At 41.1% G+C, this 24715-nt stretch overlaps 1 protein-coding gene across 4 annotated transcripts in view; it reads right to left on the bottom strand.

The window, feature by feature from the left end:
- Positions 1-23496, bottom strand: part of ARMH4 (armadillo like helical domain containing 4) — a 138832-nt gene extending 115336 nt beyond the window's left edge. For all 4 annotated transcript variants that reach the window (XM_060003430.1, XM_060003431.1, XM_060003432.1 and 1 more), the window contains exons 1-4: positions 23404-23496; positions 12759-14151; positions 3887-4141; positions 1487-1696 (exon numbers count right to left, since the gene is read on the bottom strand). In XM_060003430.1, the coding sequence (XP_059859413.1) occupies positions 1487-1696; positions 3887-4141; positions 12759-14094 (1801 nt within the window). In that variant the 5' untranslated portion in view covers positions 14095-14151; positions 23404-23496. The remainder of the gene's footprint in view (positions 1-1486; positions 1697-3886; positions 4142-12758; positions 14152-23403) is intronic.
- Positions 23497-24715: the final 1219 nt, after the last annotated feature.

Here is a 24715-nt window from a genome sequence, read left to right as displayed (position 1 = left end):
TCTCAATATAACTGCCACCATCTACTAAATTTAGAAAAGTATTGCAGTTTCACAAGTATGGATTATTCACAAACACAATTTTTTTCCTCTGATTAAATGAGCCCTGCCGGGTAAAGCTGTCATCTCTAACTCAGGTTAATTTGGGGAAACCTGGTCTTTCCAGATGGCATCAAGGAGAGCAGACAGCTAATATGAGACTACATTCCAAGTTTTTATCTTAATGTGGAGAGCAAGAGCTGCTGGCCTCTGAGCTCGCTTTGATCCATTTCTTAAACCAGCACTCCACGGAATTCACATTCCTCCTAAAATGTCACATTTCTCCGCCAGAAAACTACCAGCATTACCCTGAAAGTCTGCAATACAGCCTGCTGCAAACCTGGCTGAACCACCTTCTCTGTTACAGAGTAGACAAAATATAAAATAACAGCACATCCTATGTCTTTACTGAATCCAACACATGGCTAATTTAGTGCCCAAAAGCTTACCTGTCTTCCCGATTAGTTTAAGAAACAGCACTACAAATCTCTGGGCATTTTGCAATCCAGCCAGGAGCTGTTCACCTGCCAAAATGCTGATTAATTAAACGACCTTTCATTATATTTCCCGACTTCTCATTTGTGGATGTGCAGCTGTGCTCCAAGCATCTTTTTTCATGCTCAAAGCCAATGTCTTGGAAAGTAAAATTTGGCAAGAATTTCTCAGCCTTAACAGATGAGGAGACTGTCTATCTCCAAAAAGTGGAACATCTAACCCAGAAACGTAATTAAGGGAGAATGACCCAGCGTTAACAACCAGAGCAGTGTTACGAAAATACAATTCACATTAAAACTTCCACCCAAGAAAATCTGGTGGGGAAACTCAAGTTTTCCATTAAACCAGTTTTCTCAATTCAGCCTGCACACTGAAATCATCTCAGGCAACTCTTGAAAAATGTTGATGCCAGAGTCCATCCCAACTGAATCAGAATCACTGGGAGAAGGACTCGGTCATTAGGATCCTTTCAAAGCTCCCCAAGGTGATTCTAATGTTCAACTGTAATTGAGAACTACTGATGGAGAGCAGGGGTCAGCAAGCTTTTTCGGTAAAGGGCCATCTCATAAATATTTTAGGCTCTGTGGGCAATTAGTCTCTGTCACAACTACTCAACTCTGCTGCCCTGAAACAAAAGTAGCCACAGACAATACACAAATGAACAAGTGTGCCTGTTAATTAGGAACACTGAAATTTGGATTTTATAAAAACTTCTACATGTCACGAAATACTATTCTTCTTTTGAGTTTTTTCAATCGTTTGAAAATGTGAAGACCAATTTTAGCTTGCCATACAAAAACAGACGGCAGGCTGGATTTGGCTGGCCATGGTCTCCTGACCCCTGATCTACACTACACACAGAATATACTTATCCTGGATCTTTTCTCAAAGACAACAGTTGCTCAGGGACTCACTGAATCTGTCCCAGGAAAGATCCCCTTCAAAGCATGGATACCTTCAGATTCGAGTTGGTCCAGACCATAGGAGGCAGCTGTATTAACATAGCTAATGGATGGAGCAGCAGTTCTCTCGGAAGATGCCTCAGGATCAGCAAGCGCTGGGGAAGTGCTAGGTGCTTCCTCCATCATCCCAGGGGGCGTCACTGGAGAACCCACAATTGGTGTGAACAACTCCTCATTCGGCCCTGTGACTGTGTCCATTAGGTCTGCCAAACACAAGAGACATGACCCAAAGATGATCAGTATGGGGAATATATACACATGCTTTTACTTCTTAAGCAAGAAATGACGAATGAAGCCAGTATTCTTATACACAGTAAGTTCGGCACTTAGACCAGCTCTTCCTTCCCACATTGTACCAATCCAGCAACCGGAGGCAAATACTTTATCTTCCAGGAAAATATATTATCTCAAATCAGAACTTTGTTTTCAAATGTTAATCTCCCGTTTATTCTATTAACAATATTATGGATTTTGTGGGATTTTATATAACCTATTACCAAAGGTAGAAAATTTAACAAAAATGTATTTAAATATACCCCAAGGATGACTTTTAAAAATCAAGTCAAAGAGTAAAAGCTTAGATCTGTGTCTGCAATATGCTCAATTTTAAAGCAACCAAATTTAGCCCCAGATATTCCCAAATCTAGAAACTCTAGAATAGGAGTATTTTGCAAGCTTGGTGGATCATCAGAATCTCTTGAGGTAATTTTTTAAATGTCAGTTTTCATGCTTTCTACGTATCCCAACGTACCGAATCAGAACCTCCTTGGTGATGAAGCCTGAGAAACTATTTGTGAAAGCTCCCAGGATATGGACCCACAGATTCTCATATACATTGCTGTTTGCAGTATAAATGGAATCAACCACTTTGGAAAGCAGTTAGGCATTGCCTCCTAAAGTGAAATATTCATATGCCCTATTGTCCAGCAATTCAGTTCCTAGGTATACCCAAGAGAATCTCCTACACACGTGCAATGGAGAATACGTAAAAGAATATTCATGGCAGCCGTGTTCACAATAGCCAAACCTGGAAATGACCCAAATGCAAATCACTAGAAAAGCCTGGATGAAGATTGGGTGAATAAACTGTGATACATTTTCATAATGGAATATTGCAAGCAGTCAAAGCAAAAGAACTGCGGTAAGTAAATATAGGCCTTAGAATATTAAGTAAAAAAAAAAAAACAAAGTCCCAAAAAGGCTATCCACAGCACAATACTGTTTTGATAAACTAAAAAATCTAAAAGTTTTAAGTGTATAATACCAGGAGTACATACAGACACGATAAAACTAAAAGAAAAGGAAGTCAAGGAAATGATGAACACAAGATTCAGGTTAATGGTTAACAGAGGAGGATGGGGTTTAGATGGGAAGGGTCATGGGGTTACCTGTAGGTTACTGACAAGATCCTAAGGGTTTTTTTTGCAGGGGAGGCCGGCAGGCAGGATTAGAAGGTATTTATTACATTGTTAAAGATAACTCAGTTAATAAATAAAAGTAGGATTTACTTAGACCAACGATGAGACAGAGACATGAAGTCCAAAAATAATAACTAAATAATCATAATAATTTTTGTATTCTCAGGTGATTCTGATGATCACCCAGATTCCAAAACTTCACTGTCCTTAAGATATCAGAGCATCTGAGGGCCTCTACATAGAAAGTACTTTTTATACATTATTCAAAATCCTTAAAATAACCCATAAGACAGGTAGGCATTATTTAAAGAGGAACAAACCAAGGCTTGGGGACATTAAGAAACTTTCTTGAAGCCACAGTGTTAGTGAGGGCCAAAGCTGGGATTCAAACCCACGTCTTTGTTGGTTTCACCCCCAGGTCCTTGCTGGTTTCACCCCCCTGGCACCTAGCAGCCAGACATGTCAAACTAGGAGAGAGTTCTCAGGAGACTTGGCCTTCGTGGGCCTCAGAGATGAGCCACCAGGAGATTTTACTTGGGAACTAACCCCTTGTCCTTTAGCTGTGCCACACCTCTCCAAACAAGAAAGAGTTCACCTACCTTTCCTGCTGAAAAAATATACTTCCAGGTGAGGGGGGTGTGTGTGTGTGTGTGTGTGTGTGTGTGTTTGTGTATTGTGTATGCGTGTGTGTATGTGTGGGTGCTGTTTGTGTATTGTGTGTGTATGTGTGTATGTTTGTGTATTGTGTGTATGTGTGTGTGCTGTGTATGTGTGTGTATGTGTGTGTGTATGTGTGTGTATGTGTGTATGTTTGTGTATTGTGTGTATGCGTGTGTATGTGTGTGTGTGTGTGTGCTGTGTGTGTGTGTGTGTGCACCTTGGTGACAGGGCCATCTGCCTCACTCATTCTATTCCTCATCAACTCAGAAAAGATCCACCCCCAAAACACGGAGCACAATTCTCTCCCTTACAGACCTTCTACAGCGGGAGTAATTTCGAAAGACAGAGGGACAGGTGTCGTTGAAACCACAGTGGCCAGAGGCTCCCATCTTCTCGACAGCTGAGTAACACCAGGAGCATCAGCTGTGGCAGAAGGCAACTCTTTCCCTCCCTCAGTCTCGACATCTTCTCTGGTAACCTCGAGGGTAGAAACCTGCTGCTCTTGCATCACTGAAGATAAAGTGGCTTCTGCTTCTTGAACAGCTGTTGTCATCTCTTGAGTGATGATGCCTTAAAAGGGAGGAAACAACATTTTTAAATACACTAAATCCCTATACCTGAAAAAGTCACTATATAATTAATAATTAAAAACAAAAAAGCAGACAGCCATTTCAGGGAATGAGAAGGGAGAGAAACAAACTGCCAGGAAATAAATGTTTTCAGTGTTGCTGTTTTCAGGAGTCATGAATCAATCTAAGACAGAGATAAAGATGTTAATATAAAAAACAACAGAATAACATTTACAACAAAACAGGAAAATCAACAGCTGAGCTCCCTTTTATGGATATCAACATAATCAATTTGTTCAGAAACAAATTATACAAAACTAAGTTCAAAAATGCTCAGAAGCAGGGACTTCCCTGGTGGCACAGTGGTTAAGAATCCATCTGCCAATGCAGGGGACATGGGTTCGAGTCCTGGTCCGGGAAGATCCCACATGCCGTGGAGCAACTAAGCCCATGAGCCACAGCTACTGAGCCTGTGCTCCAGAGCCCATGAGCCACAACTAATGAGCCCACGTGCCACAACTACTGAAGCCTGCACACCTAGAGTCCGTGCTCCACAACAGGAGAAGCCACGGCAGTGAGAAGCCCATGCACCACAATGAAGAGTAGCCCCCGCTCACCGCAACCAGAGAAAGCCTGTGCACTGCAACAAAGACCCAATGCAGCCAAAAATAAATAAATAAATAAATAAATTTTTAAAAATTGTCAGAAGCACTTGTGTATATTAATTTTCACATTTGCATTCCTGAAGGGGAACAGGAACTTGACATTTTGAATTAAAGGAATACTAATTACAATAACTAATGTTTACTGAGTTCTTATTATGTGCCACACACACAGTGCTAAGTGCATGATGGGCATTATCTTTTTTTTTTTCATTTATTTCTGCTCTGATCTTCATGATTTCTTTCCTTCTGCTAATTTTGGGTTTTGTTTGTTCTTCTTTCTCTAGTTCCTTTGGGTGTAAGGTTAGATCGTTTATTTGAGATTTTTCTTGTTCCTTGAGGTAGGCTTGTATAGCTATAAATTTCCCTCTTAGAACTGCTTTTGCTGCATCCCATAGGTTTTGGATCATCATGTTTTCATTGTCATTTGTCTCTAGGTATTTTAATTTCCTCTTTGATTTCTTCAGTGATCTCTTGGTTATTTAGTAACGTATTGTTTAGCCTCCATGTGTTTGTGTTTTTTACATATTTTTCCCTGTAACTCATTTCTAATCTCATAGTGTTGTGGTCAGAAAAGATGCTTGATATGATTTCAATTTTCTTAAATTTACTGAGTCTTGATTTGTGACCCAAGATGTGATCTATCCTGGAGAATGTTCCATGTGCACTTGAGAAGAAAGTGTAATCTGCTGTTTTTGGATGGAATGCCCTATAAATATCAATTAAATCTCTCTGGTCTATTGTGTCATTTGAATCTTCTGTTTCCTTATTTATTTTCATTTTGGATGATCTGTCCATTGGTGTGAGGTGTTAAAGTTCCCCACTATTATTGTGTTACTATCGATTTCCTCTTTTACAGCTGTTAGCAGTTGCCTTATGTACTGAGGTGCTCCTAAGTTGGGTGCATATATAATTGTTATATCTTCTTCTTGGATTGATCCCCTGATCATTATGTAGTGTCCTTCTTTGTCTCTTGTAACATTCTTTATTTTAAAGTCTATTTTATCTGATATGAGTATTGCTACTCCAGCTTTCTTTTGATTTCCATTTTCATGGAATATCTTTTTCCATCCCCTCACTTTCCATCTGTATGTGTCCCTAGGTCTGAAGTGGTTCTCTTGTAGACAGCATATATTTGGGTCTTGTTTTTGTATCCATTCAGCAAGCCTGTGTCTTTTGGTTGGAGCATTTAATCCATTCACGTTTAAGGTAATTATTGATATGTATGTTCCTATGACCATTTTCTTAATTATTTTGGGTTTGTGTAGATCCTTTTCTTCTCTTGTGCTTCCCACTTAGAGAAGTTCCTTTAGCATTTGTTGTAGAGTTGGTTTGGTGGTGCTAAATTCTCTTAGTTTTGCTTGTCTGTAAAGCTTTTGATTTCTCCATCGAATCTGAATGAGATCCTTGCCAGGTAGAGTAATCTTGATTGTAGATTCTTCCCCTTCGTCACTTTAAGTATATCATGCCACTCCCTTCCGGCTTGTAGAGTTTCTGCTGAGAAATCAGCTGTTAACCTTATGGGAGTTCCCTTGTATGTTATTTGTCGTTTTTCCCTTGCTGCTTTCAATAATTTCTTTTTGTCTTTAATTTTTGCCAATTTGATTACTATGTGTCTCGGCGTGTTTCTCCTTGGGTTTATCTTGTATGGGACTCGCTGCACTTCCTGGACTTGGGTGGCTATTTCCTTTCCCATGTTAGAGAAGTTTTTGACTATAATCTCTTCAAATATTTTCTCTGGTCCTTTCTCTCTCTCTTCTCCTTCTGGGACCCCTATAATGCGAATGCTGTTGTGCTTAATGTTGTCCCAGAGGTCTCTTAGGCTGTCTTCATTTCTTTTTATTCTTTTTTCTTTATTCTATTCCACAGCTGTGAATTCCACCATTCTGTCTTCCAGGTCACTTATCCGTTCTTCTGCCTCAGTTATTCTACTATTGATTCCTTCTAGTGTAGTTTTCATTTCAGTTATTGTATTGTTCATCTCTGTTTGTTTGTTCTTTAATTCTTCTAGGTCTTTGTTAAACATTTCTTGCATCTTCTCGATCTTTGCCTCCATTCTTTTTCCGAGGTCCTGGATCATCTTCACTATCATTATTCTGAATTCTTTTTCTGGAAGGTTGCCTATCTCCACTTCATTTAGTTGTTTTTCTGGGGTTTCATCTTGTTCCTTCATCTGGTACATAGCCCTCTGCCTTTTCATCTTGTCTATCTTTCTGTGAATGTGGTTTTTGTTCCACAGGCTGCAGGATTGTAGTTCTTCTTGCATCTCGGACATTATCTTATTCTATCCTCCCATATGTACTAAGGGGAGGTAGGTACTAATATTCTATGGAAGCCATATATCATAGTGGCCAAGAACACAGGCTCTAGACCCAATTTGCCTGGGTCTCAATTCGGACTCAGCCACCTACTATCTGCGTGACCTTGAACGAATTACTTAATTTCTCTGGGCCTTGAGCTTCCTCAGTGGTAAAATGGAAATAAGAGTATCTATCTCATAGCATTTTTACAAAGATTAAATTAGATAACACATGTAAAATAGTACATGCCCAGTGCTTCGTAAGTATTCAATAAATATCAGCTATTATTACCTCATTTTACAAACAACTTAGGTGTAGAAAGACTAAGGAATCTGACTAAGGTTACATAGTTAGGGCTCTTAACCACTGTGCTAACTGTGTTTATCCCATCAACAGATGAATGGATAAACACACAGACACACAGACATACACACACATACACAGAGGAATATTATTCAGCCATGAGAAAGGAAATCCTGCCATTGCCTAAGGAACAACTTGGAGTAGCCTCTGTAGAAGATCTGCACTTGCTTTTAAATCATAAAACAGAATGAAACAGACCTGTGGGGTATGACGTATCTATCAGAGGTCCACTTTCTTTACAACATTATAATCCACTCAAATACATTATTAAAGACTATTTATAAGGGTTAATATTTGCCCCCTTCCTAGGGAGGGGCTATGCTGGAAATTTCAAATACTGAGCCACTGTGAAAACTTAATTTCTAGAAGACTCTGTTATCTCTCTTTTTTTAAATACTAATCCTAGATACTTAGCACATTACCAAGTCTGGTAAATTATGCAATGAGAAATAACATTCTAGAAATAGGTGAAAAGGTTTTCTCAAAGTTTTTATTAATGACTTCATTGTTCTTCCTATTACTAAAAATATTTTTCCTCAGAAACAATTTATTTGCTTTAAAATAGTGTTTGGATGTTTTCTGGTACAAGCAGTTCCATTTCTTGGTCTCCAAACAGTTTGGACTATTTTTTCTTTTAACTGGAGATTTTTACATTTGATGGATTGATATACCTGGTTATAAGACAACCTTACTTGTGCTTCATATTCATATTTGCTCTTTGTGCCATTGTTTAAGTTTTATTCTGAAATAAGATCACACATCTCTTGAGAGATAGGATTCATTGCCCTTTTTGTATCTTTAGCACCTAAGACAATGCTATGTTTGCCATAAAAAGCTAATATATAGTTTTATCATTTTAAGCAGTATGCATTCTCCATGTTGCCCTCATTTTTGAAAGCATAATGAACACTTTTGAGAAAAAATATGTCAAAATAAATGTTCACTCTATGCTCATAGTTTCATGAAACAGCAAGAAATATCAAAAGGGCATGGTATGGCCTTCCCTGGTGGGACAGTGGTTAAGAATCCTCCTGCCAATGCAGGCGAAACGGGTTTGAGCCCGAGTTCAAACCCTGGTCCGGGAAGATCCACATGTCGTGGAGCAACTAAGCCCATGCACCACAACTACTGAGCCTGCACTCTAGAGCCCGCGAGCCACAACTACTGAGCCCACGTGCCACAACTACTGAAGCCCGCGCGCCTAGAGCCTATGCTCCACAGCAAGAGAAGCCACTGCAATGAGAAGCCCACGCACCGCAATGAAGAGTAGCCCCCGCTCACCGCAACTAGAGAAAGCCCATGCGCGGCAACAAAGACCCAATGCAGCCAAAAATAAATAAATAAAACAAATAAATTTTTTCAAAAATGGGCATGGTATAATACTTTGAATAAGTGACTGCTGTTAGAGAAAGAAGAGTGAGAGCTAGAAATAGTAATGGGAATTTTTTAAATAACATTCAGAATTTCTCCACATCTCTCATTCTTCCCAATTCCTGTAGAGAAAAAATATATAATTATTATAGATTGCTTTTAAAACCTGATCTTCAAGTGAAACAGCTGAAGAACCAGCTGAATCAGAGAACTGACTATAATCTCAGGATCCTCATCTATTCATAATACCCAAAAATGCCAAGAAATTATTTCATTCCCTGAAGAAGAGAATGTCTTAAGTAGTCCCTGGGCCCTAAAATGATTGGCATTTGAGGTGTTTACTTCGTTTTTTTTTTGTTGTTTTTTTTTTTTTTGAAATTTAAGGCATTTTAATGGAGTAAAAATTAAGAGTTAAAATTCAGGACACCCAGGGATAAAAGTCCATCTTCCAAGTATTGGAAGCCACCCCCAGTTCCTTGGCTGAATTTCCATCATCAGCTATTCACATATATCCACCCCTAGTCCTTCTTTCTTTTCCAATGATGAGTAAAACACACAACCTACACCCCCATCACATTTACAGAATTCCTGTATAAAATTTCTCTAGAGCCTAACCTGCAGGAGTCAACAAATCTGAATACAGCCAGTAGGTTTGCTGAAAGTTCACTTCAAGAACGTGGTAGGATAATGCAATGGGTTGGTCATGACAGTTCATCAGTCACAGTTACCAGCCCTGCAGGGGGTGAGCCGAGACCTTAGACACCCCTTAGACAAATAAGGAAGGAAGGCCCTTAGATTTAATTTTGTCTTCCCCATTTCCAGATGGAGAAACTGAGGCCAACAGATTGGAAAAATTTTAATCAAGCTCAGTTGTGAAACCAGCTGACCACATCAGTGTGACTAAACCTTCTTGATTGATTAAAATGTCTTAATGGGCAGAACAGTTCCAAAGTCCCTCTGCCAATGTAACCAGGTGCCACTGGCTTCGTTCAGAAACTAATGACTCCAGTTTCTCCAGCTCCTTCAGAAGCTCCTGGGATAAGACACAATCCAGGATATTTCTGAAGCACTCTTTTGACAATGTCACTCTCTGGGGGGAGAAAAGGTGAAAGTTATCGCCCTCCTGGGGGCTCCACAGACTGTAGTTGTCACATATCCCTCCCTCCTTGAGGTCACTAGGATCAGCATTTGTCCTGGGCAGGGGCTTTGAGGTCACTTAATGATCTTGAGAAGGAGACTCAAGGAGGAAATCCAAACCTGTTCTGCAAAAGTGACCTTTCTTAAAACTAGATTGTGTGGGATTGAGTGGTTTACTTCTCAGAAATACTTGTAATCACCAGAAAATGGGTAGAAAAGCTTTTTGGCTATTCTCTTACTACTACTGTCAATAATCTCAATTTTTCACATTATTTTTAACTCTACAAAACAACAAAAAAAGTAAAGTTGAAAGGAATTATTTGACCGTTCCTTTCTCTACCAAGAATTTTTAGAAGCTTTTTGATTAATTTGGACAATGCAGGCAGTCGGATTAGATAATTCTAGTCTGAATGGTTCTCTATCTTCATTTAGTCATTCGATGAACAGATATTTACTGAGCACCTACTATGTGCCATATATTGTACTATGTGCTGGGAATTAAAAGAAGTTGCCTGTTAAAAGACTGTAGTTAAGTGAGGCAATTATGACTAAGTAAGGAGTATATTCAATAATCAAAAAAAAACAATCAATTACCAAATTCATTTTACTTTTTTAGGCTGTATTAATGGAAGCTAATGCAACTCTAGTACATAAGAATCATAGATTCAACTGTGCAGTGAATAATCTGGAACTACATGATTTAATGCTCCAGGAATATCTTAAAGTGTAATGGAGAACTGAAATAAACTTCTTGTTTGGTCATATTTAATATCTGCATGGTCATGTGGATCCAACTCTCTTAATAGAATTTAAAAACCAACTTACAAAACATTTTCTGGAAGCTTCTACGAAAACTTCCAGTATACTAAGTCTTACAGTCTTTAAAAAATGAATTGGAGGGCTTCCCTGGTTGCGCAGTGGTTGAGAGTCCGCCTGCCAATGCAGGGGACACGGGTTCGTGCCCCGGTCTGGGAAGATCCCACATGCTGCGGAGCAGCTGGGCCCATGGGCCATGGCCGCTGAGCCTGCGCATCCAGAGCCTGTGCTCCGCAACGGGAGAGGCCACAACAGTGAGAGGTCTGCGTACCGCAAAAAAAAAAAAATTAATTGGACATGTAAAATTAAATCTTTTATCATTTTAATTCAATCTCCATAACACTTTCTAAAACATATTATTAATTTGATATTTTCCATTAGCTGGAGTAACAGCTGTACATATTCCAAAACAATTTGGAATGAGCATATGCACATTACACTAAGTCTTTCCCTCCCTATTCTGTTATCTGACCAACTACACACAATAAAAGAAAAACATCATCCTTCAGCAACAAATGCAAGGATTGTCAGCTCATAGCATTCACAGATGTAGAAGCCACGAGGAAGTAGAAAGTGCAGAATCAAGCCAGCAGAGAGGATTTATCTGTACTGGTATTTTTTCCCCCTTATTTCTAGAAGAATTTCTTTTTAGGAAAACAAAGTCAGAGAACTCATATGGTTAATACTATGAAATAAATATTTACCTAAGGCTTTTTGGTAAGAAATATCAGGAATGTGAGTACTTTTTACAACAATGTATAAATAAGTATCCAACATTGTTGAGTATATCATTTAAACATATAGCTAATTTTTTCACATTTTCCTGTAAATATACACATTTTCATAATAAAAGGTTTAAAAAATATTAATCTACATCAGGGTTTCTCAGATATATATATACACACACATATATATTTTTTGGCTCAGATATATCTTGGTTGCTGTGCACTGTAGGATGTTTAGCAGCATCTTGGCCTCTACCCCCTAGATGCTCTCTACTGTGATGACCAAAAATGTCTCAAGAAATAGGTAATGGAGATGAAGCGGTACAAACTTCCAGGTGCAAAATAAATGAGTCACAGGTATGAAATGTACAGTGTGGGGAATATAGTCAATAAATATGTAAGATCTTTGTATGGTGACAGCTGGTAACTAGACTTATCACGGTGATCATTTTGTAATGTATAGAAATACCGAATCACTATGTTGTGCAACTAACTAACTAGGAACTAACACAGTGTTTTAGGCCAATTATATTTCAAAAACAAACACACTCATAGAAAAAGAGATCAGATTTGTGGTTACTAGAGGCAGGGGATAGGGGGAGGAGAAACTGGATGAAGGCAGTCAAAAGGTACAAACCTCCAGGTGTAAGATAAATAAGTACTAGTGATGTACAATATGGTAAATATAATTAACACTGCCATATGTTATATATGAAAGTTAAGAGAGTAAATCCTAAGAGTTCTCATTACAAGAAAAAAAAATGTTTTTCTATTTCTTTAATTTTGTATCTATATGAGTTGATGGAAGTTCACTAAATTTATTGTGATAATCATTTCATGTTGTATATAGGTCAAATCATTATGCCACACAACTTAAACTTACACAGTGCCATATGTCAATTACATTTCAATAAAACTGGAAAAAATGTTTCCAAACATTGCCAAATGATTGGCACGGGGGTGGGCACAAGGCATGACGCAAATTATTCCCATTTGAATACCACAGGTCTATATGCAGGGGTTATATTTGGATGTAATTTTTATGAAAAATGTATTTTTTATTTATTTACTTTTGCTTTTCATTAAAACTTAGATAACTTACTTCTAAATTGTCACTTTAAAAAAAACATAAAACATTACAACGTTATGTGTCAACTATATGTCAATTAAAAAATAATAAAACCAAACAGAAACATTCCAAGTTAAACAAAGCTTTTTTCCTTTTTTTTCTTTCTTTCTTTTACCTTTAAATGTATTTCCCAATGGCTGATATGCCTCAGACTCATATTCTGAGATGGAAACAGTGGTCTCTACGAACAGCATGGCATTGTTCTCCTTGGTGGATTCCATGAAGTCTGCAGTATTTTGGACCAGGTTTTCCACAGAGACTTTCATACCTTCCACTGGACTTGTGGGAGTAAAGGAACTTTGATCGGTGAAGGCAGATGACCTCTCATCCCCACGTGCTATTAGCAGGGCTGTTCCCCTGTGTGCTTCCCCTTCAGGCAGCTTCAGAGCCACATCTGCAGCCTCTGTCAAAGTTTCGCTCCCTTTCATGCCTTCCATACCATTACTGGTTGCTTGGGTTGTCTGAGATGTTTCCTTTCTCACCTGAGTCTCTGTATTGTCTCCAAGCTTTGGGGTCTTTATCTGGCTTACACTCTCTAATTTGGTGTCATCCCACTCAACACTTACGACGGAGACAGCTGGAACAGCTATGGTGACACTCACTGTGACTTCTGGGGCTCCCAGCAGGCTGTCAGTTTCTGGCTCAACACTCAGGGTGGACTCGGAGGTTGCGAGCCAGTGCTTGGTGGCAGTAGCCTGGGTATTATCAGCTGTCATCTGGGAAGGCTCAGCGCCTGCTGTGGGCTCAGCACCAGGAAAAGAAGTTGTCTTATGCTCTGGGTCTGCTTCAAATTTCTCAGTCCTTGGACGGGTGGTTAGCATCTCTTTAGCATTCACATAGGATAAAGGTGAATGTCCCAGACTAACTCCTGCCTGATTTTCAGTTGCAAACAATTGATCATCCACATAGTGCAGAAAACCTTGTGTTGCTTCGGTGGTCCCTTCCACAATGGGCTGAATGATGGTACTACGGGAGGATTCCTCCTTCTCATCAATATTCAGAGAAGCAGTTGGAGTGATAGGGTTCATTAACATGGCCTTGGAAAGTCCGCTTTCGGGAGACATTCTCTCTGGCTGGCTGGAACCAAACACTTCTTCCCCTGCTGAGATCACTGGCTCAGTAGCAGTGTAAACGCCAGGGCTATCAGGCTGCGTGAGCCCAGCTCCTATAGGAGGGGTTTCTTTGTTACTAGGGAATACTTTACTTAATGACATTGTTGATGGTCCTGCTAACACTATCATTGGTTCTTCAGAGACCAGAGTGTACTTTGAAGTAATGGAGTTATTTTCTAGGTCATCTGTGTTCAGCCTCTCAGACTGCCCTTTTTCTTCATGAACAGGTGCTATCTCCCTTCTTTCCACATTGGGGAAGGCCAGACATTGTGTGGCAAAGCCGAGAAGTAGAAGGCTACAGAAAGCCAGACAAATGTGCAGTACAACTGGTCTGCTCATAGTGGAAGAGAAACGTGCACATAAATTGGTAGAGTTGACAATTCCAGTAATTGAGTCCTGCAGAAAAATAAAGCATATCAAACTGTCATATAAATATGTTGTAAATAAGCCCCTTTAAATTAAACTATAAGTAAAATAATCTCCTTGACTCCCAGCTCAGAGACAGTACATAGGAGGGAATGTTCTATTTCTTTGTACCTTTGAGACGCAGATAACCCAGTTCATTTTTCCCTGCTGAATTTTCAGCTGACTTAACTTGAAGTTCTCTAGCAAAGGGTACACGTAGTTACTAAGTTCATTGTTTTTTAAATACCTACTTGAAATAAACTACCCTGGAAGTCACATTTGTAATATTCTCCCCAATTCTTCTATTAATCATGGAGTCAAATGACTACAGAAATAGCAACACATCCAGGAAATAAAAAGTAATTTTAACATTTATTTACATCACTTTCACAGAACCTTTTAAGTATGTTTTAAAACTTATTAAATATCATCATAAAATACTGAATACCAGTTTCATTCAAGAGTTTTTAAAGTATATAAATGACTTTCAATTAAAATTTATCTTTAAAATATTTAAATTGTTTTCTCTGCAACAACTATAAAAATTATAGGTAAAACCTTCATGTCTCAAAAAAAAAGATTAGAAAAGGTAAACTAGTTAAACAATGTAAACAAGTGTGTTTTTGAAAAAAACTTTTTTAAGAGAACCAAAACACTTTTAAATTAGCAGTCTTTACTGAACACACATTATTGTAAGATTAAGATTTATTGTATTTTTTTACAAACTGCTCACACTCTCATGACAACTAAAATTATACCAAAACTGCTAATTTCCCCCCAAACTTAAGGGTTTTAGGTCTTATCTATCCCATCATCAGAAAGTTCTTAGATACTGTGGGTTTTCTAGAAAATTAAACCTAGGAATGAAAATTCTAAATCTAACTATAAAGACCTTATCTTTATAAAAGTTATACTTTTCCTTTCTTCCACATCTGATCATTAAACTATCTGGGTTAAGCATGTGATGTGCACACATCAAGTATAAAAATTGACATTTTCGGGCTTCCCTGGTGGCGCAGTGGTTGAGAGTCCACCTGCCGATGCAGGGGACACAGGTTCGTGCCCTGGTCTGGGAAGATCCCACATGCCGCGGAGCAGCTGGGTTCGTGAGCCATGGCCGCTGATTCTGTGCATCCGGAGCCTGTGCTCCGCAACGGGAGAGACCACAACAGTGAGAGGCCCGCATGCCGCAAAAAAAAAAAAATTGACATTTTCATAGGGTCTTCTTCCCCTTAAGGAGTCTGAAGCTTCCACATGTTACCCCATTCAGTCTTACAGGTCCTTTTGAGATAGAGAAAAGGTCACGTGCTCAGGGCATAATCTAGACAGCTGAAGAGAAAAAGAAGGTTGAATTTTTCTACATGAGGAAAGAGGAATCCATGAATTCGGAGCTGAGGCATCTTGCTCAACTACCAGCGTCACATGACTGAATTATCTTGGAAGCAGCTCCTCCAGCCCCAGTCAGGCCTTCAGATGACTGCAGCCCCAGCTGCTATCTTGACTGCAACTTCTTGAGAGACCTTGAGTCAGAACAACCCAGCTAAGCTACTCCCAAACTCCTAACACACAGACATGGGATGAAATAATAAATATTTATTGCCACCAAGTCGGGGGTAATTTTTTACAAAGAAATCTTGAATCCACAATTCTTTGGGAGAATACAGGAATGGGAAGATGTCATGAGATGCCATGTGCAGAAAAGGAACAGCATATCAGGGATCATAAATTTAGAAGCAGAAGAAAACTGAAGCCAGAGATGACTAGGAGAAATGTAAGCCACCCCACCCAAGAATCCTCAGAGATGGTGAAAGGGATGCTACATATCCTCATATGTAGGATGAGAGGTTGAAGCAATTGTATTTAAATATTAAATTACATACAGGTAGCTAGCATTATTTTAAAAGGAGAGAATATGAGAAAGATATCTGAAAAAGAGGGAATAGCATGTGAACATTCTGGACATTAGTTATCCCCATATTTTGGATGAGCCATAAAGCATCCCAGTTCATAGCCAGGTAACCGAATTAGTAGCAGTATTTGGCCTGCTGCCTCTATTTTCCTTCCTTAAAACAAAAACATATGATAGCTGTAAAGCAAGAGTGCTCACAGTTGATGAAACTACACCTTTGATTTCTGAAAATACAAGCTGAACTATAAACTACATAGTCAAAGATACATAAAAGCTAGAGAACTCTCTGGTTCATTTCTGATCTGTTCAGAGATCTGCCCTTTCCTATACAAATATTTCTCCCATTCAGTGAAATCTTACTAAACACCCCAGGAGATGGAGAGTGTGGCCTAAAAGTTGGGTCTCCATGACCCCATCCTTCTGGATTAAAAACCTGAAAAAGACAAGCCATCATGAGTGGCAGTAGAGTTTAGAGGGGCATAGACAGGCATGAGAAAAATGAATCCTAGCTTTTTTTTTTTTTTTTTTTTTTTTTTGCAGTACGCGGGCCTCTCACGGCTGTGGCCTCTGCCATTGCAGAGCACAGGCTCCGGACGCACAGGCTCAGCGGCCATGGCTCACGGGCCCAGCTGCTCCGCAGGATGTGGGATATTCCCGGGCCGGGGCACGAACCCGTGTCCCCTGCATCGGCAGGCGGACTCTCAAACACTGTGCCACCAGGGAAGCCCAATCCTAGCTTTATTGTTGTTAAAACATGCTATGTGATACTGGACAAATAGCCGCAGTTTCTCCTTTGACAGAATGAGGAGTTAAACAAAATAATCTTTGAACTCCTTTCTATCTCCATGATTCCATTTTCATATTTTATCTATAGAACACAAAATAAAAACACAAATGCTTTCATTTTCCCACAATTTTGCCATCAAGTAGGCAAGGCACCCAAATGATTGCACAAATGCTTCACATTTTATTTATATGTTCTGGAGTCATGTGAACTGAGAGGAGAATTTTATGAACAAATCAGATTTGGAGGGTAGTGGGGACAAACAATAAAGATGTAATACAACCTCTACTGCCTTTCCAAAACAGATTTTTCCTTCAAGGTTTCATTTTCATCTACACTTTGAGCTTTAGAATTTTGGGGTGAAGGAATTCTGCCATTGTTCTAAAAGACTTTCCTTCTGGGCTTCCCTGGTGGCGCAGTGGTTGAGAGTCCGCCTGCCGATGCAGGGGTCACAGGTTCGTGCCCCGACCCGGGAGGATCCCACATGCCGCGAAGCGGCTGGGCCCATGAGCCATGGCCGCTGAGCCTGCGCGTCCGGAGCCTGTGCTCCGCAAAAGGAAAGGCCACAACAGTGAGAGGCCCGTGTACCGCAAAAAAAAAAAAAAGACTTTGCTTCTGTAATGAAGTGTCAGCCACCTGCTTTCTAAATCCAATTACCACAGAAAAAGTGGGGTGAATTGCAAGCCTATATTCTATGTCTGCATATTGCAGCCATATGCTCCTTCTCCCCACTATTCAAAGCGACGCCTGAACTTTAAAAGTAGCAGAAAAGACAGCCTGTAGGAACGGCAGCAGGGGACATGTCTGCAATTCAGATGAATTGGTAGATGACCTTCAAGTTCCAGGTCTTTCTCTGTCTTTCCAAGCACAGAGCAGGTTCACATAGCCACTCCCATGAGTTTGGTGTCCTTCGCTGGGAGTTGCATGATGTTAGAGAATAAATAAGGAAAGACTGACCCTTGTCAATTCAATGACAATATTTCAACCTAAACAACCAACTGCAATCACATTTTGAAGGCTCTAGGCCTTTTCTTTTTTCCTCAATGTTGTCTCCTGTCCCTGGCAAAGTGCCTGGCACAGAGGAAATGTTTAGTAAATACTGGCTGATGTCTATAGCCCTGCCTTGCTGGAGGAGGGGGAGGGAGGGGAGATTTCATTGCTTATTAGAAATTGGGTCTTAATTATCTTAAATTAACTCAAATATCAGAATATTTAACAAACAAAACATGTCTCTAACTTCTCCTTTACACTGTGACTTTCGAGGCTCCTTTCTTTTCACTATATCCGTCAGTGCAAATTAATTCAGATAAATGAACTCTCACCCAGTTGCTGATAGTGGACATTAGCTTCTAAGAGCTTAAAAAGCATCTCTTTCTGAGCAAGTCATAGCACTATGTCTTTCGCTATCAAGGTATCCTAATGGCTTGGCAGTCCTCTGAACAATTTACTGCATTTCTGCCACCAGTGAGCAGATAAGCTGTTCTGTCAAGCCTTATCTTGGACAATCTTAAATAGATACAGTCCAGAATCTGTTTCTTTGTCAAGTCTAGGCACATTCAAGTTTCAAAGACAAATGAAAGGCAACATAAAAAAATATCACCTTAGCCGTCTTGTTAGACTTAATAATCAGGTTTTTTCAAACACTTGGTCAATATTTTTCCAACTAAAATGTATGCTGCCATTGTTCAGTGTGTTACCAAAATGCAGACACAAAAGGGAAACAGTGTGTTCAATCATTCTCTTCAGTGACAAAGCTGCTTTTTTCAAAGCAAGTTGAGTTTCATGTATAATATATAAGGAACATGAGCATTGCCCTAAGGGTACTCAAGACACAGGAGGCCTGTAGAGTATGCCAAAAAACTAGTGACAATCTGCCTGATATTCTCCTTTTGGGGGGATAAACACAAATACCTTAAACAGCTGATGTGGAGTTTGGGGAAGAAAGCTGCCTTAGATTTTCTTTGTCTACTGGATGGTACTTGGATGCCACCTCAAACACAGCATCTTCATCTAAACTGCGGTGTCATCTTGAACTCTTCTCTCCTATATATTCCAGATTCACAACCTCTGTGGAGCCTTCCCTCATAATGTCTCTTGGAATTGTCCCTTCTTGGGGACACTGGATTGTCATTATTTTAACTGCCTCTGATGATCCTGATCAGACTCTCTCCTCTCCAATCCATTTTACACAGTCCAGATGGTTTACTCTTAAGAAAAAAGATGACAATAATCAATCAAAAATGGCTACCATTCAGGGGATGCCAAGTGTTTAACTGTCTTATGTAAATTATGTTATTTAATCCTTTACAACAACCTAATGAGATAGGTACTACCATTACCCTTTCCTTTTTTTTTTTTTTTCTTTTTTTTTTGGTGAGAAAACTACCATCTCACAGAGGTTAATTCACTTGCCTGGGTGATCATGTCTGTCAGATATCAAGTTTCCTGCCTTTGCCACTGCAACCCTCTGCCTTCCCAAAACACATCATTTAATGACCCCAAACATACAATTGCCAAACTCCACACCTATTATGCAACCCCACACCACCAGTGCCCAGTACAAACACCATCGCTAGTTGCGTATATTGCCCTCTTATGTGCCGTACTCATTTCAGCTTCCCAAATTTTGCTCATGCCATTGCACTAGCCCAAATGCTCCCTCCTTCTTCCTTACCCCAGGTATCCAAACCCTGGTCCCATAGGTCACGTCCTGTTTACTAATTGCTGTCACAAAACTGCCTGGCCCGTTGTCTTCCCACCCTTCTCCTAGCTTCTCCAGCACAAATCGTCATGTCTGTAAGACTTATCACCTCAAATAAAATTATGTTCTTTGCATGCAAACACTAGTCTTTCAGCTTCCTTTGCCATATAATTGCTAATAATGGTAGACACATAGGAGAGGTGTTCGATAAATATTCAGTGGTGTAAAGTGAATATAAATAACCATTTAAAAATGTGAAAAAAAAATGGGCTTCCCTGGTGGCGCAGTGGTTGGGAGTCCGCCAGCCGATGCAGGAGACACGGGTTCCTGACCCGGTCTTGGAAAATCGCACATGCCGCGGAGCGGCTTCGCCCATGAGCCATGACCGCTGGGCCTGCGCGTCCAGAGCCTGTGCTCCGCAACAGGAGAGGCCACAATGGTGAGAGGCCCGTGTACCGCAAAAAAACAAAAAAAAACGCGAAAAAGAATGTTCAGAATCTCTATTTTATACTGTACGATGTTCAATGACATTTCACAGTCTATCCATGTCTAACTGTACGTTTTGTTCATCACCTAGTCAATTTTGGCTACTTATCCAGTGTGTGATTTTAATAATAGTAATAATTTCTGTATTCTCATTTCTGCTATATTTTAGGTTTTCAGAGTGTATTTCATTTAAAAAAAAAAAGAGAGAGAGAGAGAGGTCACCAGGAACAAGGGACAAGTTTCAGAGCTTCAGGTTAACTTGCTTCCCAATTCCCCTTCACCTTTCAAAATCCAATTCGTAATTCTTTGATTGATAATGGGAAAAGAAAGCTCTTTGCCTTCTTCGTTTGTGTCTTAATAACCTTTCCATTTTGTGTTTTTCCTGATCCTCAATGATAATTTCGTCACTGTCTTACCTTTTCTGTTTTTAATCCTTAAGGCTCTCATTGCCAAGCCTAACTCATTTGCCTGAAGCAGAGCTTAGCAAGACTCTGACCCTATTAACCCAACTGTGGCACACAGAATTAAGGTACCCCATTTGTGATTCACTATTATTCACTGCTATTGACTACTGCTACTTGGCCTGATATATTGGCTTTAAGATGATCTGACCCCAGTCATCCTTCACTATAAATTAAGTGGCTGGAATGACAGATGATCCTCTCAGTAGCATGTTCAACCACAGTGGAAGGAGGGAGAATAGAGTAACCACAAAGAAAAATCATAGTCCCACAGGAGAAAAGTGGTATCGTGCTGACAGGGAAGAGGATAAGTAGGCTGGGGTCAAGACGATTACTCTGGCAACTGCCAGCAAAGTGCTTTGCCATTCCTGCAGACCACAACTAAATTCTATGTATCAAGCCCACAAGCTTTATCCTCTACAATTTAGTGATGGAGACAAATGAAGATATCTGTGTTTATCACTCCCAGTCGATAATCCTATCCCTGGTAAAAGAAGCTGGACTTAAAGCTGGCTTCGAGTTCCAACTCTACCTTGGGCAAATCGCTGAAACTCAGTTTCTTCTTTGCAAAATGAAGATAATAGTGCTCATTCTGTTCTCTTCAAAGGTGAAAGACCAACAAAAGTGATAATAGACATAAAAATGGTTTGAAGAAAAAATGTTTTAAGTATCATACAATTTAAGACATATTATTGTGGTATCGCCATTCATTCCCCTCAAAATACAGAAATATGAGCAGTCTGAAACATCCATAACATCCTTTTTCTCCTAAGCTATTTCCATGGAGCTTCCTCTTTCCGCTTTTCATGTTGACCAGATGACCTGGGAATTGTCTGTTTGCAGAATTCCATCCTAATCCATCTTGGTCAACAAGCTCCTGTCCATCCATCATCCAGTTCTTTTCAATGACCCAATGGGACACTTCATTTCTGTTCTCTGTAGTTCACAAACCTCATTTGCTTGACAAAATCTCTAAATACTAGCTGGCATTTAAGGAGAAAGTAATCCCCAGGTAGACATTTCACGGAATAAGCATAATCTCTAACATTTCAAGCTGAAACTTGATTCAGATACTTTTCTTATAATCACCAAGTAAACACAATATGAAAAAACAGGACTGACTACACATCTTAATTAGAGAGTGAGCTTTCATTCTACAGAGATTAAACGCAGGTTCTCTCTGAATAGCCAGCTTCCCTATGTGAGAATAAACAAATTCAATGAACAAAAATACAATTCGTTACACAAGTTTTCAGGCAAACACCTGCTGAATAAAAAGTGAAATACACCTTTGGTTGACGAGTAGAGATTTTCCATAGCAGGTAAGCCCATCGTCCGCATTTTGATCCTATACTTATATTTATCATCAAACCATTTCCATAAAACCAAATTATGATATTGAAAGGTCTAGCAGGAAATGCTGAATATAATGTTAAGAAGCCTCCCATGAAAACAAAGACATCCACATCTCCCTAATTGGCTCTGTTGCTGTAGCTACCTTAGACTTGCTGAGTCTTGGGAGTTTTGTGAATAAATACAACCAATATCAAGTCTGCTGCATAAGTGCTTAGTTCATAATATGACAAATATAACAACTCTACCTTATTCATAAGAGTAAATCAGACTACCCTTAAATCTACTGTGTGTGAATGTTCTGATACTGTGAAATCTCACCCAGTTTTGAGTTTCTTTCAGTAGATGCTACAGTGGGATTCTGCCGGCAAGTGAGCAGAAAGTGGGTCAGTGACTGACTCTGTAGGTGTTTAAACAAGACTCCTTGGAGCCCAACAGCATCACTTGTGATGAAGGAAATTCACAAAAAGGAGGGGAGACATGCAAATTATGGCCACACACTTTGCTCCCTAAGGAAAAAAAAATCCTTCAGAGTTCTAGGGATGGTTTTGGGAGCCACTCCCTCTTCCCCTTAAGTTTCAAACTAAAACTTCCATAGAAAGAAAGCAGACGCTTTAAAGCAGCCTCTCTCCTCTCCTCCACAGCAGCTCTACACTGAAATGAGGTGCCAAGAGCCTGGCAGATCCTCGGCATCAGCTTGGGAAGGCAAAGATTTCTTATCTTTGAGAACTCCAAACTCTTAAAGGCTCTATATTTTGTGCGCCCGGCCGATTTTTCGCCAGCGAGGCTCTGCATGTTGGGAATGTACACAGGTCGGGTTCTGTCAGTGACCGGGACGCACATGCGACATCTGGGCACCTCCAGGTATCACCTTGCAACCATTCTGGAGTCTAACCCGCAGGCCCTCTTTCCAATTAAGTGACCGTTCCAAGGAGCATGCTCCTGCCGTGTCGTGGGGGACCGGTCAGGGTCTGAGCAAGGAGGTTCCGTGACATCCTTGCGCTAAACACTCAACTGTTTGTTTTCTGCAAAGTAACACAACACATTCCGGTGGCCACCACAGCCCCCATTAGCTCCTCGGCTGCTCGCACTGACTGGCATCGGGATCATTGCAATCGATGCTTTAAAAGGAGCAAATCTTAGTCTGCGGGAACTTCTCTACCACCGCTGTGAGACTGAGAGGGGAGGGAGAGAAGAAAGAAAAGCCCACACAAAAGCAGCTAGCCCTGCAAGCTCCGCCAGCACAAAAGGCCCGCTCGCTGGTGTGGAGCCGTGAGGCTGGGCTGGAGCGAGGAGACAGGCCAGTCCTCCGAGGCCTGCACGCCTCGCCCCACGCTCCCGGAGCTGCCCCCGCGCCCCCCGCGCCGGGGCACCGCGCTCTGGCGGGGGCGCAGGGCGCACACCTGGCGCGCCCCGGGCTGCCGCGCTCCCCGGGCTGCACAGCTACCGGGGCGGCTCCGAGCCGCCAGGGGCTCCGGCTCCGTCTCTGCCCGGGTGCACGGTCTGCAGCCGCGGTCGCCCGAGTAGCAGAAGCCTGGCCCGTCCTCACCTGTGCGCCTTCAGCCGCGCAGCGCGCAGAGGAGAGCTCTGGTGCCCGCGCTCGGCATCCCCGCGGCGGTCCCTGCAGCGGTGGCGACTCCCTCCGCTGTCTGGGACGCCAGGGGGAGGGCGCTTCGCTTTGTTGCTTATTCATGAGGCCGCGACTGAGGCTGGGGATTGGGCGGCGGGAAGATGTGCCCGCCCCGGCTCGGCGAGCACGGACAAGAGGGCTGTCGCCCCGCGCCCCTCAGCGCCCACTTCCCCGCCTCCGCTCCCGCGATGGGGATGAGGCGTGGGGCCGCGCGGGTCCTACCAGCGTCCGGGCTCCTGCGACCCCTTCGGAGCCTCCCTGCCCTCCTGCCCCGCTTCGAAACCTGGGCTTCTGCGGCAGCTCTGCCTTAGTGCCTACAGAGAAGAGACCAGGGCACCGTTTTCTCTAGAAGAGCCCTAATTTCTCTGGTCCGTGACTGGGGCGAGGGGCGTAAGCTGGAGGCCGCTGGTTGTTCCTTGTGAAAACTGTACGGCTTAGCCCTCAGCCGTGCCCCTAAGTAGGACCCACTAAAGTAGCCCTACACCAAGTGTTCCCTTCTCAATCAGAGAAGTCGAAAATAAGGAGTAATAAGAAGGACTGTTTCTTGAGCCCTTACTCCTGCCGGGCACAATGCTAGGTGCTTCACTCAGTACCTGCTTTTAATCTACTCAACAACCCTCAAATATAGATATTGGTAATCCACTCAACTTAACAAAGGAGGAAGTTGAGGTTGAAGGCTGTGCAAGTTGCCCAAGGTTTTATGGCTAAGGTGGCCACCGGGAATTCATGACCTTCGTTCTTGAGTTTCTCAAGGACTCAGTTTCCTTTATCTGATCCTCCTAATTTTGCATAGAATCTAAAGACCCATTCTAGAAGAACCCCACAGCACTTTACATTTGCAATGCACTTTCCACATACATCATCTCTTGTACTTATTAACTCCCTTCTTTATAATAGCTTAGTCTGCTTTGTAGCTATTTGTAAACATCTTGAAGTCAGAGCAAGGTCTTTTCACCTTCGACCTCCACATCTAACACAATGCACAACTATGCACTATCTTTCCTACTCCACCTCTCTTTAAAATATATTATGTTTGTATTTCCAGAAAGGTAGTCAAATAGGTGTCAAATGCATGTGATTGGACTGAATCTGTAAGACGTTTTTGATGTGTATTCAGTGTAATACAATATAATACACTGTACTGTGACCAGGCCTTCTACATGGATTCAAGACCCACCAGATGGATAAGCCACACATCCAGCTGAACCAAGATGTGTTTCAACATTTTATT

Source organism: Delphinus delphis, chromosome 2 (genome assembly GCF_949987515.2).
Source record: "Delphinus delphis chromosome 2, mDelDel1.2, whole genome shotgun sequence".
Lineage (NCBI taxonomy): Eukaryota > Metazoa > Chordata > Mammalia > Artiodactyla > Delphinidae > Delphinus > Delphinus delphis.
Note: the sequence above shows the minus strand (reverse complement) of the source record. Positions and strands in the feature narration are given on the sequence as shown.